General features: G+C 39.8%; 1 protein-coding gene across 9 annotated transcripts in view; it reads left to right on the top strand.

Moving 5' to 3' along the window:
* Osbpl3 (oxysterol binding protein like 3) overlaps positions 1 to 18,016 on the top strand; it is a 177,513-nt gene that overhangs the window by 69,962 nt on the left and 89,535 nt on the right. For 6 of the 9 annotated variants that reach the window (XM_047561757.1, XM_047561755.1, XM_047561753.1 and 3 more), the window contains exons 1-2: positions 7,066 to 7,157; positions 12,880 to 13,124. In XM_047561757.1, coding sequence (XP_047417713.1) covers positions 13,032 to 13,124 — 93 coding nt within the window. In that variant the 5' untranslated portion in view covers positions 7,066 to 7,157; positions 12,880 to 13,031. Of the gene's footprint in view, positions 1 to 7,065; positions 7,272 to 12,879; positions 13,125 to 18,016 lie in introns of those variants that run through there. The other 3 variants (XM_047561750.1, XM_047561751.1, XM_047561752.1) reach the window with 2 other exon arrangements.

Raw genomic sequence — 18,016 nt, 5'->3', positions numbered from 1 at the left:
GTGTCATTTTGTTAGAAGAGCGTGTGGGATGGGATATAATTTCTGTGGTCATCTTGGAAAAGTACATCTTCCATGCCTGGTAATGATGAATCAGCAATTGGCATCAGCTTGCTCTTCACCATAAATAAGCCTTGAAGTCTGGAGATCGAGTGCATCTCGTTTTCAGGAATTATGACCATCAACTCCTGACTGGGACTGTTCTGCTGTTGGGTGTGAGCTTGAGGGAGTTGCCTTTGAATGGCACTTGGAGTTCTTTGATGAAAGATTCTATGGAAATACTAACTGGTGCATTAAAACACCTCAAGGTTCTAAGCTCCCTAACTCAACTGATGTTTGCAGTGAATGTATGATGTAGAAAAACTGACAGTGAATTTCAGGATCGTGGTTGCTGAATTTGATTTTTAAAGTTAATATGCTGGAATCTAGCTGAGTTTTAATACATTATTCACACATGACATTTTGAGTTACATTTTCTTATTTGCAATGGATACTTTTATTTATAATTTCTATTACCTGGGATTCTTGTAAACATCTGAAAAATTAATGATTCATGTTCAGAAAATTTTAAAGTTCAATAAATGAATAGTTAAGAAATTTTCCCCCTAACTTCTGAGATAAAAGAAGTTGTAGTAAAAATCTTTTTCCAGCAGCTAAGGTGAGAAGGAGAGGATGCTGTCATCAATTTGATAAATAAACAACCTACCAGCTACCAGGTCATGTGCTAGTTGTTGGAAATAAAACCAAAAAGGAACGAGACAAAGTCTTCACATTGTTACTTATTCTTATGCCTTACTGGGGAGAATAAAATAATCATTGTGCAGTTAACATCAGTAACAATCAGTAATAGAGGTGCTTCTGAATTTTTCTTGCCTTTTACTCTGTAGTCTACCAAAATCCACCCCAGGGTTTTGTTGGTTTGTTTTTAAACTTGTTCTCTTTGCCTTTTCTTTCTATTTCTTCTAATTTTTTTTCCAGCTTGTACATTTAAAAGTAGCCATCCTTCCCTAAGAGTGCATAAAACATCGTGTCCCTCTTTCTTCCCACTACCTTCACTACATTAGTGATTTTCTTACAATGTATTGTTATCACCCCTACAATTTTGGAAGAATAGCCCCAAAATAGATCTTGGGAACTTAGTTTTACAGTTTGGGTTTAAACTGTCAGGTTCAGGGCGATTTTTACTGGGGTGGTAAGAAACTTGAAGTGTGTCCATCTCATACATTAACCACCAGGGCGTCCAGTTTCTTGTTATTCGAGTGCTCACCTGACAGGCTTATCGAATGTTATTCATTGTTAGCTGAAATTTTTTGTTTCTGAAAAAATGATAAGTAGATTTTTATTATAGGAGATGAAGAAGTTTTCAGAAATTTACTTTCGCATTTCGTGGTGACTCAGTTGATAGTCTTTTTTAGATAAGTAATGAAATGTTGTGTGTGGTTCCAATTGTTAAAACTCTCCCCTGCTTCCGCAAGCAGTTGTCAGTTAAGGGAGGGTAACACCACCCACTGATAAAATTTAAACCACCAGATGTTATTTTAAGTTCTTGGGTGGTGCTATCTCTTCTTACCCTTTAAACTGCTAAGTCACATCCTGCTTTGAATTTTAATTTGGTGTAAATTAGATGCAGCAGACACAGGTCTGGCATTAGATACTCAAGTGAAATCAAATACTAAAATAAAGAAGGTGGTTCTATGGAGTAAATCTATCCTTTCTGGATGCAGGATTATGTTATGGCCCTGGCCCAACCCTCACTGTGCACCAGAATCACCTGAGGAACTTCTCAAAAGCTGCCTGACCCTTAATCCCCAGAGGGGCAGGAGGAATTGGAATGAAGCAGGACTGGGCCCTGGAATTGTGTAGAGGCTCCCCAGGGGAATGCTTTAGTGCTCTCAGGGTTGAGAAATGTCTCAGGAGGTTGCCCTTCCCGCCCAGCCCCCAACTTTGCCCTGCACATTCCTCTGAACCCTGTCAGATGCCACCCCATGTTCAAGGCTCCCTCCCTCTCGCCCTTCTGCTCACAACTCTGCTCACCGGAGCTCTTCCCAGGTGACCACATACTGGGTGGCCCACTTTGAAGGTGTTCTGTTTTGTTTGACTTACGCTTTGCCCATCTTCTTCAAAGCGGTGCAATCCTTTAATGAAGCACCTGTCAGTTTCCTTCACAGAGGAAGCTGTGGACTCGCAGTAAATACTTTATAGATACATAGTGGATTGAATTTTCCTCAGTGTGACTACTCTCCTTGGGTATTCAAGAGCACACAGGAATCCATAAGTGTTTGTTTCAAGACAGGGAATAACAGGTTGAAAGTGGCTACACTGCAGAGTAGAAGGAAAACTCAGGCCTTTTCTGATTCTTCCACCCAGGAGTGGAGGGATTGTCATCTGATCAGTGAACCCTCCAGTCAGAACATTCAGTCATCCTGATCTGGAGTGGTTCTTGGGACTCCCCTGGGTGACACAGATAACATGAAGGGGACTGTCCTGCTGGGGAAAGTAAAGATGAGGAATGGATTCCTACTGTCAGTCCTCTTTGGAGAATGTGGGGTGATTTCAGGAGTGAATAATATATACTCAGAACTTGGAAAGAAGTTTTTTTGGTTTCTTTGTTTGTTTGTTTGTTTTGTGGGGGAGGCTTGGGGGCAAACAATTAAAAGGATTCTCAGGATTCTTTGTTAGGGATTCTGTTTTTGACCCAGGAAGACAATCAGGGAAGAAGTGGTTGGCTACTTCCTATTGAAAGACAAAGAGGTGACCCAAGATTCCTAATTTTAAAGCATGCTAACTTCTTAGCGTGTATTAAACCTTTGAGAACTAAACATTAAGTGGTTTGAACGAGATTGAATTTTATTTTTCTCTCATGTTACTGTCCAGATAGGGTTATTTCTGGGCTGGCATGGTGACCCTAACATCCTCAATGAGGGGCATTCATTTCTGGGTCCAGTTCTCACTATCTCATAGTCCTCAGGAGTCAGGAAAGGACAGAAAGCACATGTACATTTCTTTTTAGGATCATGACCTGGAAGAAGTATAACTTCTACTCACATCTTATTGGCAGTACTTAGTCACATGGCACAAGCTGGAAGGAAAGTGGAAACATGAATCTCTTTTTAGATAACCATAAGCCCAACGAAATCCTAAAAGCTTATTGTTAAAGAAGAAAGGATACTGGTGGACAAGAAGCCAAGTCATGAATGGTAATGTACCAAAACATAAGATCTTCAACTATCAGCCCACGTACTGGCTTGGATAAAAATAACTAAATGTCAAAAGAAACCTTAAATATACCATGAGTTCCATCAAGGTGCAGTAGGAAACTGAAGGACTGGAGGAGGTTGTGTGGTATTTCTACTTTTCAGGGGATAGTAGAACATGATCTGGAAGAGAATCTGGAAAATGTACATATAACTGTTGATAATGTTTTATCAACAGAGTTGGCAAGTATTGATCACTATAGATATTGTTGACAAACAGAGTTTGGTCTGCAGGGCAAGCTCTTGCCAGGGGAAAAGCGTGTTTGGCAAGAGATTTACTAAACTTATTTAGAGAATTGAACTGAGATACATAGCTGAGGATGGAGCTCAGTGATAGAGTGTCACTGCATTGGGTTCAATCCCCAGTACACACACAAAAAAAAAAAAAAGAAAAAAGAAAAAGAAAAAGGAATCCCTCAAAGAATGATGCTTATGTTCATGTACCCTAGAAACATTTCAGATAGGTCATAGGAAAACAAAAAAAAGAAAAAAAAAATGTTATCACTTGTAGTCAAAAGACTTAAAATGGTAAGGAAATCTGAAAAGGAAGAGCTGGTAAGGCAATCTCAAAAGGAAGAACTGGCTAAAATATTCTGAAATACATATATAATCCTATATGATGACTGTGGCCAGTGAAGGAGGAAAATGGCTTCTATGAAAATAATGTGCTCTCTCCCTCAGAATGTTTTCCTGGCTTGACCATTCTTGCCACCAGTCTTTGTAAGTTACTTTCCCACTGAATGCTAAGATAAGTGAAATACACTTCCTAACTGAGATATAGACCCGACATCTAGCAATCAAGATACAAAGAGTGACTCAAAATACAGGAAACATGACTAATACTTTGAGGTACTGCAAAAGTAGAGCAGGAGTCCAAAAAGAAAATCAGAACCATTTAGGGGGCTGGGTAGGGTTGAGAAGAGGTTTCATGGAGAAGGTAATGGTTAACATGATTTTTGGAAGATGGAGGAAATTTCCAGAGGGGAGAGATAAGCCGGTTAGGAGGATGCTCCATGAAGGACTAGCTAGGAGATAGCGTGTACATGTGTGATACAGCTGTGGACCGGAAGGAAGGTATAAAGAGCAGAGTGGCAAAGACCTGCCTACTCAAAGTCATGGGCATGGGTAAGATTGCCAAGAGCTAAAACTTGCACAAATATCTGCTAAAAAGAAGTGAGTAATGTCTGTCAAGGACCATGCTTAGTGCTCCACAGGCATTATTTCAGTCGCATTATTTCAGTCCATCATCACAGAACCCTAGGGGGTAATCCCATTATCTGTGCCTATTTTCAGGTGAGGCAACTACTCAAAAGTTTAGCAAGTCCAAAATCAGTTCAGTGTAACTGTATCCTGGAGGATTTTGTAAGCTAGTCCTCACAGCTTTTACTTATCCCATAAGTACTAGGACTTTGGAGCAGAGGAAAGAGTTTGGGGGATGAATTGAACAAGGGAATATAAGATGGATTGAAATGATGAGAGAGAAGAAGTGGAGTCAATTGCAGGCCTAATGGGGGTCTAAAATGAATTGGTGGTTTTTAAGAATAAAGAATATAAAACCAATTGGAAGTGATGAGCTCAATGTCGGGGAGAGCTACAGTCTACAGTATTGGGGAACCTGGGAGAGGGAGTTTGGTTGGAATGAGGAGCAGTAAGTGTCTTAATCAGAGTCCAAAAAGTCTGCAGTAGGTAACCACATGAAACAGTGAGGAACTTGCTCTTGGATTACCAGTAGGCTTGCTGTTCTAGGGCCACCCATCTGCTATGGACTAGAAAGAGGGTAAAGAGCAGAGTGATGGACAGTTGCCTTAGCAAAGCCATGGGCATGAATAAGATTACTAAGATCCAAAGTTTGCACCAAGAAGTGGATGAAGGACAAAACTTGACTAAATGCCTATGTAACTGGGAAAGATAAATGAGAGCCAGTAAACAACACTTTAAGGTTAAGAGAATGTTAGCACTTCTATGTTCATTGCAGCACTATGCATAATAGCAAAGATATGAAACAACCTAAATGCATATGGACAGTTGAATGCATTAAGAATATAGTATATGGTCTATGCATACCATGGAATGTTATTTAGTCTTTAAACAAAAGGAAACTCTGCAATAGGCAATAACATAGATGACCCTGGAGGATGTTGCATTAAGTGAAATAAGCCAGTCACAAGAGTACAAACATTGCGTGATTTCACTTACATAAGATATTTTAATAGTCACACTCCGAAAAGCAAAGAGCGAAACAGTATTTGCCAGAGACTGGGAAGAAGGGGAAGGAGACAACCTGAAGTTTGTGTTTGTTTTTTACGACACTGGGGACCAAATCCAGGGCACTCTACCACTAAGTTATACCCCCAGATCTTTTTATTTTGAGACATGGTCTTGCTAAATTACTGAGGCTGGCCTTGCACTTGAGATCCTCTTACTTCAGCCTCAGGAGTAGCTGGGATTATAGGAGTGTGCCACCACCCCAGTTGAAGTTATTGTTTAATGGTTATAGAGTTTCTTTTTTCCAAGATGAGTAAATTACAACATTGTGCCTGTAGTTAATGATACTGTGTTATATGCTTGAAATCTGTTAATTTCATGTTATGTTCTGACCATAATAAAATAAAATAAAAAATTATATGTTACTTATTGATTAGTTATACTTAAGTATATAAATATATTTAATGACTATATTTTATATTAAATATACATTTAAATACATAACATGTTTATTGTATTATCTATTCAATACAGTATGTAATGTAATATAAATATACATTTATGTATTTATATTACACATAAATATATAAGGAGGAACTAGCACAGTGCACTGCCAGGCTCCTAGTCAAGGAGACCTGAGGAGTGTTGCATGAGCATGCTGGAATCATATCTGTAAAGCTGACGTCAGGAGTGAACTGATGTTTACCAGAATTGATTAAAAGTTAGAAAACAGTTTTTCAAACCTGTACGTTTCAGATGCACAAATAAGAGATAAGTTTCTGGGTGTGGACTTTCTTTGTTATAAAACACTTACAGTTAAAAGGATTATTCCAATCTCTCTTGTTTTCCATCTCTTTTCTAAGGAGAGGTGCTAACTGGGGAAACAGGCCAACCTCAAGAGACAAGGGGTGAACTCCACAACAGGGTAGGGGTAGATGTGCATCCAGCTGAGTAAGGAATTCTGCTGCCAGTTCAGTTCAGACACAGCAGGGGATGGAGTTAACCTGTCTTTTTGGAACTTCTGATGGTAAACTGTCAGGGGTTTGATCTGATATCAGAAGTCTCAAATGGGTGGATACTGTGATGATGATTGAAAGAGAAAGGAAATTTGTGAAATCCCTTCACCAATTATTCTCAACCCTGGTCACACACTGGAATTTACTGAGGGAGTTTTTATAAGATGCTGCTGCCCATGCCCATGCCCCAGGTTTTTGAATGACATGGTATAAGCTTGAGGACATTCTGACAGGCATTTAGCGGTTGGAATCATAACTCCATACTGATGAATTCTGTCATCTGCTACAAAATTTTTGAATGTTGAATGCAATATTACTAAATAGGTGAGCAGTTCACATGTAGGAAAGGAGCCATTTTAGGTTAAGACAAGACATGCAGAATTACTTTAGTTTCCTTTTGTGGTTAGGTTACTAGATCATAAAAATACCACAGATGAAGTATATCTTATTATTTCAAGTTTATACCTGAGGAAAGGGGGAGGGTCATTCTCCAGTCAGGAACTTGTCTCAGGAAGGGCCTGGATGGAAAGAAAATTCCCAGTCTCACAGGACTGATTGGTTATTTATTTATTTTTAATAATTTCTCTCATTGTAGGTCAAGGACATAAACCCAGAGGTCAGTTGTACGAAGATCAATTCTTAAAGATTGGAAGACCCAACCTTTGGATGATTTGGCTGGAGCTAGGTACACACATTACTTTTTAGGTCATTTAATGGTGACTCTTACCCCTGGTTCTGCGCCAGAATCACCTGTGAGGGATTGGAAATACCAAAACCTGTCCCCACCATAGATTCCAAGGTAATAAAGAGATCTGGGATGGGGGCCTGGTCATCAGTATTCTTAAAGTTTTCTACATAATTCCAATATGTAGACAGAGTTGTGATCCATGCTCAATAAAGTGTGGACAATGCAGAGAGAGAGTAAGCATTTGAATCTTTAGGCTCTTGACTCCTGTCTTCCCAAGGGAAAGCAATTACTATAAAAATGTTCCATCAGGAAGTTGCTTGCCCTCAGGGGTGAAATGGAAATTTCTTTGGATTCTGATCTTCAGTATTCATCCCCCACAATAGTCAAATATTGGTTCTTTTGACCAGACCAGTGGTCCAGATCTGCCAGTGCTTCTCACAGGGACCCAGGGTCACTCATAAGTATCTGAGGTTATTATGATTAGAACATTCATCTAGAAACTTCTGATCCTGAATCTCTGGTTTGAGGCACTGTAAGCCCAATAACAAAAGCCCTACTTTTGATCATGTAATGTTGAGTTCAAGATGTTTCAGAAGGTGCTATTCCAAAAAAGGTGTGTATCTAGGATTAAAATAATTCCTTTTATCATAAACCAGAAATGAATATTTCATTATCAATTTTTTGGTGGTATTAAGGACATAATTTATTTCTCTGTTTTACTTAGAAATTTCACATTAACTAGAACTATATGCCTTATTATCTTCATGAGAGTTGTTTCAAATTCTGGAAGCTAAACCTGTTTATCAAGCCAAATCCAATAAAATATAGACCCCTAGAGCTAGTAGATAGATATTTTCTATGCCACTGTTTCCAATATACTAGTTAATATTAAGTTGTTTTTTAAAACATCTGAGGGTGATGAATTATGTGGCTTTTATCTTTCTGCATTTGTCTTCATCCAAAGTAAGCATGCTGTTTTAATGGTTTTAAAAGACTGTTCACACTTGTGGCATGGATTTGGGGAAATGTTAATATGTTGACAAATACAGATGTCTTAAAATTCTACAAAGTTCTTCATTGTTTTTGTTTGAAAGAGGGGCATAGGTTCTTATCTTGTGGTGCATATGCCAGGAGAGTAGAAAATGGAATTCACATCTGTTGGGTGCTTATTCTATTTATTGTCCTCATTTTCTCATTTAATCCTCACAATTCCCTGAGAGGTGGATATTATTTCCCAGTTTATATAGGGAAAAAAACCCCACAAAGATGTTATTGCATTTGTCAAGGTGCAGAATTTGTAATAAAGAAGCACTAATTTAGACTAGGTCAGGCCCTTCCCAAGGTACATATGTGGTATGTAGCTCTCCTTTCCATTGTTTTCCAAATGTGTCTTTTAAGTGAAACTTTATAGTAAAAAAAAAAAAAAAAAAAAAGTTTTAAAATAAAGTCTGTGCCATTCATTGCCATTTATTCTTCACCATTTTTTAAAAATAGAAATTCATTCTCTTTCCCTAATGGAAGCCCCAGGATGGCAGATGTTTGAAAGTCTTGTGCCCATTGTCTTTTAACTGAAACACTGGGTTTCACTAGGACCTGGCCCATCAGCTTATCAAAGGTGGGGGTGGCAGTGGTAGAGAGGACCCAGATCATCTCTAAGGCCCAAGAAGGGTTTTGCCTTGGCCAGAGTGCATCTGGCTTTTCACACTGGGTGTGGTAACCTCTTTGTTTTAGAGGAAAGGGAGAGCTGTCAGTCTTGTCCTCTTCAGTCTGGTGGTTTGTTGGCATGAAAGCAGGTCCCCAAACTGAATTCCACACACATCAAATACTTGTAAGAGACAGATTGCACAAAAGCAGCCATGAAACCTGTTCAGTCCCTCCAAGCACATTAATAAGGACTTGCAGGAGAGATTTACTGGGCACAGCCCTCTGCAGGGCTGCGGATCAATCCCAGCAGACCCGGGAACTGTCTGGAGAGGCTGGAAAATGTTTTTTACTTGATTTGGAAGGTAGTCATGCACTTGGAAATGTACATAAATATATGTGCACTTATGAGCTGTGCACTTTATCATTACAAAGTTATACCTCAGTAAGAAAACTGATATAAATAAATTATCATCCTGAAGTCATTCACAGTCTGTGAGCAGGGAAGCTATTCCATTTTATTCAAACCAGCAAACTCCTTGACAAAGAGGTTTTCCATTGAAGGGCAGCTGGGCAGGGGATGGGAACCACACAGGTCTTTCTTAGGTATTCACCTCATCATCTCAGATCCCTGAATCGGTGACCAGGAATCCTGTCCCCACATCCCTCTGAAGGAATCATTTTTCTAGGTTAGCACAGTTAAGATGGCTACTTGGAATAGAAAACACCTGGTCTTTTGAGGACTCCTGTCTAGTCCTTGGCCCTGCAGAGTCTTCTATGGTGGGTGCAATAGCTGCCTCTGTCCTGGTGGCCACCTTGGTGCCTGGGATACCTCATACTTGGGCTACTGCTGCCTTCATTCTTTATTTTACCCCATTTAATCATAACCTTTCCTGACACTCAACTTCTTTTGCCCTTTAAGCCTCCTTTGGCCATTTTAACTAAATTTGTGATTATGAGACTATCAGAAAGGTTTTGGGGGTGAAATAGATGTATTTTCCTGGGCAATAATCCAAAGCTCTTCCCTGCAGATGGATATGGGAGGAGCTGTGGATTCTCTTCCTTCTTCCCTGGAGGAGGAGAGGGGTGTGTGCGGTGCTGGTAAAGTCTGAACCCTAAATGCCAACTTCGATGAGTATCAGACTTGGCCTGCTCACGGCCTTGTAATTGTTCTCTCTGAAGTTGGCAAGGCCACAAGATAAAGAGGACCCTTTTTATCAGTTGCCTCTAAGGTGGGGGTTGGGGGGGGCAGTTATTACTGTTTCGGATTTGGCAGAGTTTCAGAATTTCTGTGACATAACGTTTCATTGCCCATTTCTCTCACCCTCCTTCACAGTTCACACTCTCCTCTTGTCCATACTCTTCTTTATCAGTACCTTAGCCTCAAAAAACATAAAACAACAACAAAATACTCGCCCACACAAACAGAAATCCTTATCCGTGGTGTATATGTTGAGGTAGCAATGGCAGCACGCACACATACACATTCTCTCTCTTGCTCACTCGCTCTCTTTCTCTGTCAGTCATTCAGGGTTTCCCTCAAGTCGGTTTCTCTCTTCCTTGCAACAGAAACAGCCAACAGTGTTGTAAAACAAATTATGAATGTATCTTTACAGCTTTTATTAGTTTTAAGCTAGATTAATTTGCTCCTAATTCAGGTACACTTAGTGCTGTTCCCATAAGTAAAGCTAACTTTATGGAGAGACTGACGTTCCTTCTCTTTTGATGTGAGTGGTGTTTGGGGGAGGGAGTTAGATGGCAGTGACGGTGGATGGACTTCTATGGCTATAGGTACCTTAATTTATTTCTTGAGATTTAGATATTTCTTCTCACTGTTTTGATTTGAACTTATGGCTTTAACATACTCATTTTTAAAGAACTACATGTCAGAGAAGGCATAGAAATTTTAGCATTTAATAATTAACCAAAAGTTTGATATCTAACTAGCTGGTTCTTGGACAATTATGTAACATTATGTATGTATGTATGTATGTATGTATGTATGTATGTATGTATGTATTTAGGTACTGGGGATTTTACCCAGGGGTGCTTAACCACTGTGCCATATTTATATTTTTATTTTGAGGCAGGGTCTCACTAAGTTGCTTAGGGCCTCAGTAAGTTGCTGAGGCTGACTTTGAACTTTCCATCCTCCTGCTTCAGTCTCCTAAGATGCTGGGATTACAGGTTGTGCCACTGTCCCTGGCTCTTCTTTTAAAATTATACTCAGTGAACACAGTAACTGGATGGATGGATTGAGTAGATATCTTTTAGTGTTGTTAATATGCATGGGAAATTTGTAGAACTTACTGGAACTTAGTGTGCTGAATAAGTATACCCCTGGCTTTCTGAAGCCCAAACTTAGGCTAAGTTACCCTAAACTTGGGCTCTGGATAAAGGTGGCAATTCTGGGACTTATTCTCTCTGAAAATCAGGGGTGGGGGGTCTCCATCAAATAAGACCCTGAGATCTGCAAAGGTGGCAGGCAACAGCCCAGCTGACCACTTATAAGGGGATCCCCGGTCTTTCCTGGTCACTACCTTTCCCATCCCAGGTTGCCATCTGGGAGGTTGGTATTGTGCTGTAGAAAGGAATGAGGTGAAGGGGGTTGCCTCTGGCTCATGACATTCTTTCTCCCTCCTGTGTCTTTCTTATCTAGCTTCCAGGTCTCCAAGATGGGGTAACAGCTGTTCTCACCATGCCTGGCTACTTGGGGCTTGCAAGTTTCCAGCTCCACGGTTAAAGGACTGGGATAGTGCCGTGATTCAGTCTCTTGCCAGCTGTGTGATTGGGCAGGCAACAATTTGTCAGAGACTCAATTGTCTTCTCCATAAAATAAAGATAATATTCTCCCATCAGATCATTGGTGAAATGAAACAGCATTTGTGGGAGTCCTTAATGTAGTCCTTGGCAGTAGGTTGTATGTACTCAGTAGTCATTGTTTTAATTATTAATATGCTAATAAATGTGGAAACTTCTGCTTGCACCCACAGTTTTTGTTACATCATGTTACACTTTTTTTAGAAAATATTTTCAAAAGCCTTTGGGAGAACAAATCTCCCATTCCTCTCCAAAACACAGGGATTATAAAAATTGTAGTATCATATGCCTAATATTAAATTTACCTTTTTAACAACTTTCAAGGGTACTGTTCTGTAATATTTAGTACCACTACAATGTTGTGCACCCACCACCACTATATCTAGTTCCAGAACATTTTCATCATCCCAAAAGGAAACTCCAGTAAGCTGTCACCACCCTGTGACCACTAATCGCCCTCTTACCTCTACAGATTGCTGATCCTGGATATGTCATATAAACAGAAACATATGACATGATCTTTTGTGTCTGGCTTCTTTCACTGAGCCTAGTTTTTCAAGGTTCACCTGTGTTGGAACATGTATCAGTTCTTCATTCCGTTTACTATCTGAATAATACTCCATTATCTGGCTTTCCCAGATTTAGTCCCTCATTCATCATTTGATGTACATTTGGATCATTTCCACCGTTGGCTATTGTGAATATCATGGCCATGAGAAGTGGTCTACAAGTGTTTGTTTGAACACCTGTTTTTGGTTCTTTTGGAAATATGCCTAGATAGAAGTGGAATTGCTGGATTATATGATAATTCTATGTTTACGTTTTTGAGGAACTACCAAACTGTTTTTCACCATGGATATACTATTTTATGTTCCCAACAACAATACCTAAGGGTTCCAGTTTCTCCACACCCTTTACAACACTAGTTTTTATCTTTCTTTTTAAAATGATAACTCTCATAGTAAATGTGAAGTGATATCTCGTTGTGGTTTTGGGATTCTTTAGGGTACTGATTTTATATGTGTCTGGTCTCAAATTTCCATATTAATGTTCTTAAGCCTGTTGTCTTGCAGAACTACACGAAGAACCATCTGTACAAAATTTCTGATAGGAGGAAGGTGTGAAACATCTTCCTTGACAGCCTGTAACTAAGCATCAGGGCTTTGAGAGATGTAGTATGAAGACACGCATGTGGTTTATTAAAGATGACATCTGAGGTCTCTGACCTCCTCTCTAATTGCTTTTCTTTGGGTTTTAGGAATTTCCTCTGGGTCATCTAGAAATGCTTTTTAAGCATACCGGATAAGAGCTGGCCTGTCTACCTGTGTGGGACCTCCGTCCACTCAACTCCTCTGCCTTCTGATGGCATTTTGATTGCATTGAGGCCAAGTGACTGACCAGCTGCTCACAATGAGTGATGAAAAGAACCTTGGTGTGTCCCAGAAATTGGTCTCACCTTCAAGGAGCACAAGTAGCTGCTCCTCCAAGCAGGGAAGTCGACAGGTAAAGTTTGACTCTTGCATATTTAAATCACCAAGAAGTTTGCAGGTTAAAATGTGTACATTTGCTTGGGAAATCCTATTCTCAGTTTAAGAGCCTTTGTTTTCTTCTTCATTGTATGAGGACAGTAAATGCTACACAACTCTAATCATTAAGCTTGTGTGCCTACCAGGTGGGAAGAACGCTACTTGGCTCTTTGTGTTATTTTATTCAATCTTTGCAATTGCCCACCAGTATAAGTATTAATATTCCCATTTGTCCCATGAGGAAGCTGACTCAGACCAGGTTACTTGCCCAAGGACCCACAGCTAGTAAGGAGCACATGAGAACCCAAGGCTCTGTGGCCCCAGAGACCTACTTTACACCCTGCTAATGAAAATAAACAATCACTTTTCCAGTAATTATAATATCCACCCCCACTTCCTTCCCCTCTCCAGACCTTTTATGACAGCTTGTAACCACAGACTGTCCATGAGTAACTCTACGACTCACCTGATTGATTTCTCTAGTGAGTTGAGGGAAGCTATTCAACAGAAAAAAATGGTCAAAAGGAGTTAAGTAGGAGAAAGAACAAACTAAAACAAAGGACTGAATAATTAACTCCAAAATAACTGTCAGGTTAATTCTTATGTTGTTTCTTGGTTTTCTTTCAAGTAAATGTCTGTTGGCAAGATTTGCTGGTTTTCGATCAATGGCAGTAAATACACATTAATCATTATGAGTCTTCCTCCTTCACATATGCAGAGAGAAGAGGTTGCCAAAATGCTGGATTTACAACCTGAGGGGTCTCTGAGTCTTTTCAGTTCTCTGGCTCCGTTGGCATTGCTTTTCCCCATGGGAAGTTCTGGCCTAACAATTCGCCCAGTGTGCTCACTTCCAGATTTGAAAGCTACAGTTGAGCAGCCTCCCACCTCAGGCACGTCCACACTTTTATGACACATCAGCATGGGTCTTTCCATTTGAACATTGCCTGGAACAGGGAGCTTGCCACCCATGAATCTGATTCTAGGCAAATTAGAGTTTGCCATGGGTCTCTCCAAGATCTCCTTGGAGAGGTTTAGAAGGGCATTTTATTAAATATGTCTTTGTTTTAAAAAGACTATAATTAGTCACTGGCTAATGCCTCATGGCTCCCTGGAGTTCTGTTTTCTTGAAGCTAACTAGGCTTACCTGCTTTGCCAACTTTCCACAGGGGTTTTCTCTCCTGAGCCAAAATTCTGGTTGGGATTAGAGCGGGATGTGTGATTTCCTTTACCCATCCCATTCCCCTTACTCCTAGTACCATCTATTGTGTCCTCTGATAAAGGAGAGAATGTGATTCATTGAAGTAGCAGGTGCTGGTAAAGCCAGGGGAGTTGGAGCAGTTCCATGAGGTTTGATACTACAGAAACTTTTTCCAGTGTGTTGTTTGAAAGTGATTTGGTTTTCATAATTTTTTTTTTTTTGAGTTTTTATCAGAAGAGTGTGCTTGATGCCTCAACTTTTTTTTCTGATTTTGAAGGTTTGGTCACTGATTCATCCGATGGTCACCTTTTATGTTTAAGATCTCCCACTTTAATAGGCACCTAATGTTGCTTTATAAATGTAAACACTTATATTTTGTCTGTGGCAGAGAAGGCAGAGAATTCAATGTTTATTTCCCCTGTAGTCTGAATTTAGGTGTAAAGCTCATGTTTAATTTTCAGGAGCTATTTTCTTAGGCCATCTGTTGTACCATCCTCTGTTAAAGAGGAGTGTTCTGGCCCAGGATAGACGAAGCTTTCCCTTACATGTGCACCTTGGCAGTCCATGTCCCTTTCACCTAGGCTGGCTGGAGACTCTGATTGTCCTTCAGCCTGTCACAGGGTACAGGGACCTCACAAGTTCTCACTGTCACTCTGAGCGAATGCATCCGGAGCTGGTGGTCTCTTGATTGCTAAATATGGTGATGACACTGTGTTTTCAGCCACGTCAGTGGAAGTTAAATGTGTAGAAAGTTCAAGATTTCCATAGTAAGAAATTTAATTTGAGGAATGTCAAAATGTAGCTGAAGATTATGTGTACAACTTCCTCCTTGCTTTTCAAGTGCCAGTTTAAAGTCATTTTCTGGGTGCTCTTTTCCTTTCGACGAAAGGGGATTCATCTGATGTTGATTTTATTGGCTGTGGTTTGTGGTGTTAGTTTTCTTATGTGCTTTGGAATTACTGTTAGAGCCTCATCTTATGTTTGTTTCCCATGCATTCTTTCTCTGCACTTACCCTGACCCATTTAGGGATTTGCTGTTACCTATGCCTTACCTCCAAGGACCCTGGTCCAGAGCCAAGTCAGGTGTGTAGCTAAGGTCTGTCTTCCATGGTGGTGATCTTAGGTCCACATCAGGCCAGTAGTTAGCATGGCCCAGGTCTGGTTGAGAAACTGCCTCCTGCCACCTCCTTGGGCAAGCAGAGTTTTAAAACCCCTTTCATTGTGGTGTGGGGGCTTTCCTCTTCATGTCCTTTGAATTTTGGTGGTGAGCCTGACTCAGGTCTCAGCCTTTTCCTGGGGACATTTTTAGCCCTCTTGGTCCACAGAAATAAGCTATTGAACACCTTTGTCTACCAGTATACATTTCTTTTCTTTTCTTTTTTTTTTCTGATCCATGGAGATATATAAACTTTTTTGCCATGGTCTTTTCCTTTCAGCTTTATAGAAATAAAATTGACAAAATTTTGTATATTTACAGTGTATACATGTTGTTTTGATATGTGAATATTTGTGAAATGACAACCATACTCAAGCTAATTAATGTATCCATCTCCTCACATAGTTTTGTGTGTGTCTGAGGTAAGAACATGGAAGATGTCTCTCATAGCAAATTTCAAATACAGTTGATATCCATAGGCGTATTGATTCCAGAACCCCACAGATACCAAAATCTGAGGCTGCTCAAGTCCCTTGTATAAAATGGTGTAATATTTGCTTATAGTGTGAGCACATCCTCTTGTATACTTCAAATCATCTCTAATTACTTACAATATCTAGTGTAATGTATGTTCTGTATAAACAGATGCTATGCTGTATTGTTTAGGGAATGATGACAAGAAAAAAATCTGTGCACGTTCAGACAATTTTTTTTTTTTCAAATATTTTCAGTCTGTGGTTGGTTGAAGCCAGAGACGCAGAGTCTGCAGGCATAAGTGCACACATCACAGTGTTATTATCACTGGCACTGTGATGTAGAGTAAATCTGCAAAATTTATTCTTGCTGCATAACTGGAACTTTGAACCTTTTGATCATCTCCCAATTCCCCAGCCACTAGTCCCTGGTAACATCACTACACCGTCTATCTCTATAAGTTCAGCTTGTTTGAGTTCCACCTGTAAGTGAGATCCTGCACGATTTGTTTTTCTGTGCCTTACTTATTTCTCTTCAGATAATGTTCCCCAGGTTTATCCATGTTGTCACAAACAACAAGATTTCCTTCTTTTTTACTGTGTGTGTGTGCGTGTGTGTGTGTGCAAATCACGTTTTCTTTGAAGATATTTAATCTTGCTTTTTATCACACAAACACTAAACATCCCTAGGTGCTTGTACTTTATATATTTTGACTGTGTTTGGAGTGGGTGGCAGTAAGGAAGGTACACTAAATGCCCAAACTTAAAATGCCATCTTGAATGAAAGGTTTTGTCTTTTTGAGTAATTTTTACTTAAATTCTCACCCAGCACAGCCCGGTAATGATCAGGGTTAGCCAGACTTGCCCTTGTCCTTTTTTTTTTTTTTTTCTTGGGTTGAACTTGAACTGTCCTTCCTACCCCAGATCTTTTCATATATTATATGAAAATTATTTTCATATATTATATGCTGTGCATTTATCTGCTATCTGTATGTCTATGTTGAAGGAGCTTGCTTTTTTTTAAATTTAAATTTTAATTTTTTTATTGTAAACAAATGGGATACATGTTGATTCTCTGTACATGGAGTCAAGGCATACCATTTGTGTAAACATAAATTTATATAGGGTAATGTTGTTTGATTCATTCTGTTATTTTTTCCCTTCCCCCCACCCCTCCCACCCCTCTTTTCCCTCTATACAGTCCTTCCTTCCTCCATTCTTGCCCCTCTCCCTAACCCTAACTCTAACCCTGACACTAACCCCTCCCACCCCCCATTATGTGTCATCATCCGAAGGAGCTTGCTTTTTGAAGGAGAAAAGGAACTAAATGGAAGTACCTAGGCTAGCACAGAGGAGACATTCAGTAGGTGTGGATTAAGTTAATGAATGAATCAGCATGCAGTTGCTAGGTAGAAAGATTACTATTCATGAAGCTCTGTAGATATATAAAGCGGGTTAAGGGACACCTAAGTGAGAAGAATTGCTATTTAAAAACCTATACAATATGAGTAACTGCAATTTCCTTTTGTCTCTTTCCCACTGCCCCCTTACATTTCCTTCCTAGAACTTTCAAAGTAACACATTTCAGAAGCCAAATGAGGCTAGATAAAGATGAACAGATTGGGTTGGTCTATATTGAAAGAGTCCTAAGCCCTGGACTTTATTTCTTCCACCATTATCTATTGAGAACCTATCATTAAAAGGCCCTGAGCAGGAAGATGTGACCTCATAAAGGACAGGGCAGCTGCACAGATCTTTACAAATAAGAAATCAACTTTGATTTCAAAGACTGTGGGTTGTAAAGAGAGCACCATTCTTTTTATGTTTTGTTAGCATTTGGCATGAAGTCAGAAATTAGCAAGTAAATCCTGCCAAAATAGTTGACAGGCACTTCACTCACCGTTTCAGAGGATTGAGGGTTTGAAGTATAGACATTACACTTCTCCATATAGTTCTGTAGTTCACTCTTGTCACCCTGCTTTCCCTGGGCTAATTGAAGGTTGCATCTGAGCTTTCCCAGGGTCATCTGATGCAAGTTTACT

The sequence above is a fragment of the Sciurus carolinensis genome, chromosome 8 (genome assembly GCF_902686445.1).
Source record: "Sciurus carolinensis chromosome 8, mSciCar1.2, whole genome shotgun sequence".
Lineage (NCBI taxonomy): Eukaryota > Metazoa > Chordata > Mammalia > Rodentia > Sciuridae > Sciurus > Sciurus carolinensis.
Note: the sequence above shows the minus strand (reverse complement) of the source record. Positions and strands in the feature narration are given on the sequence as shown.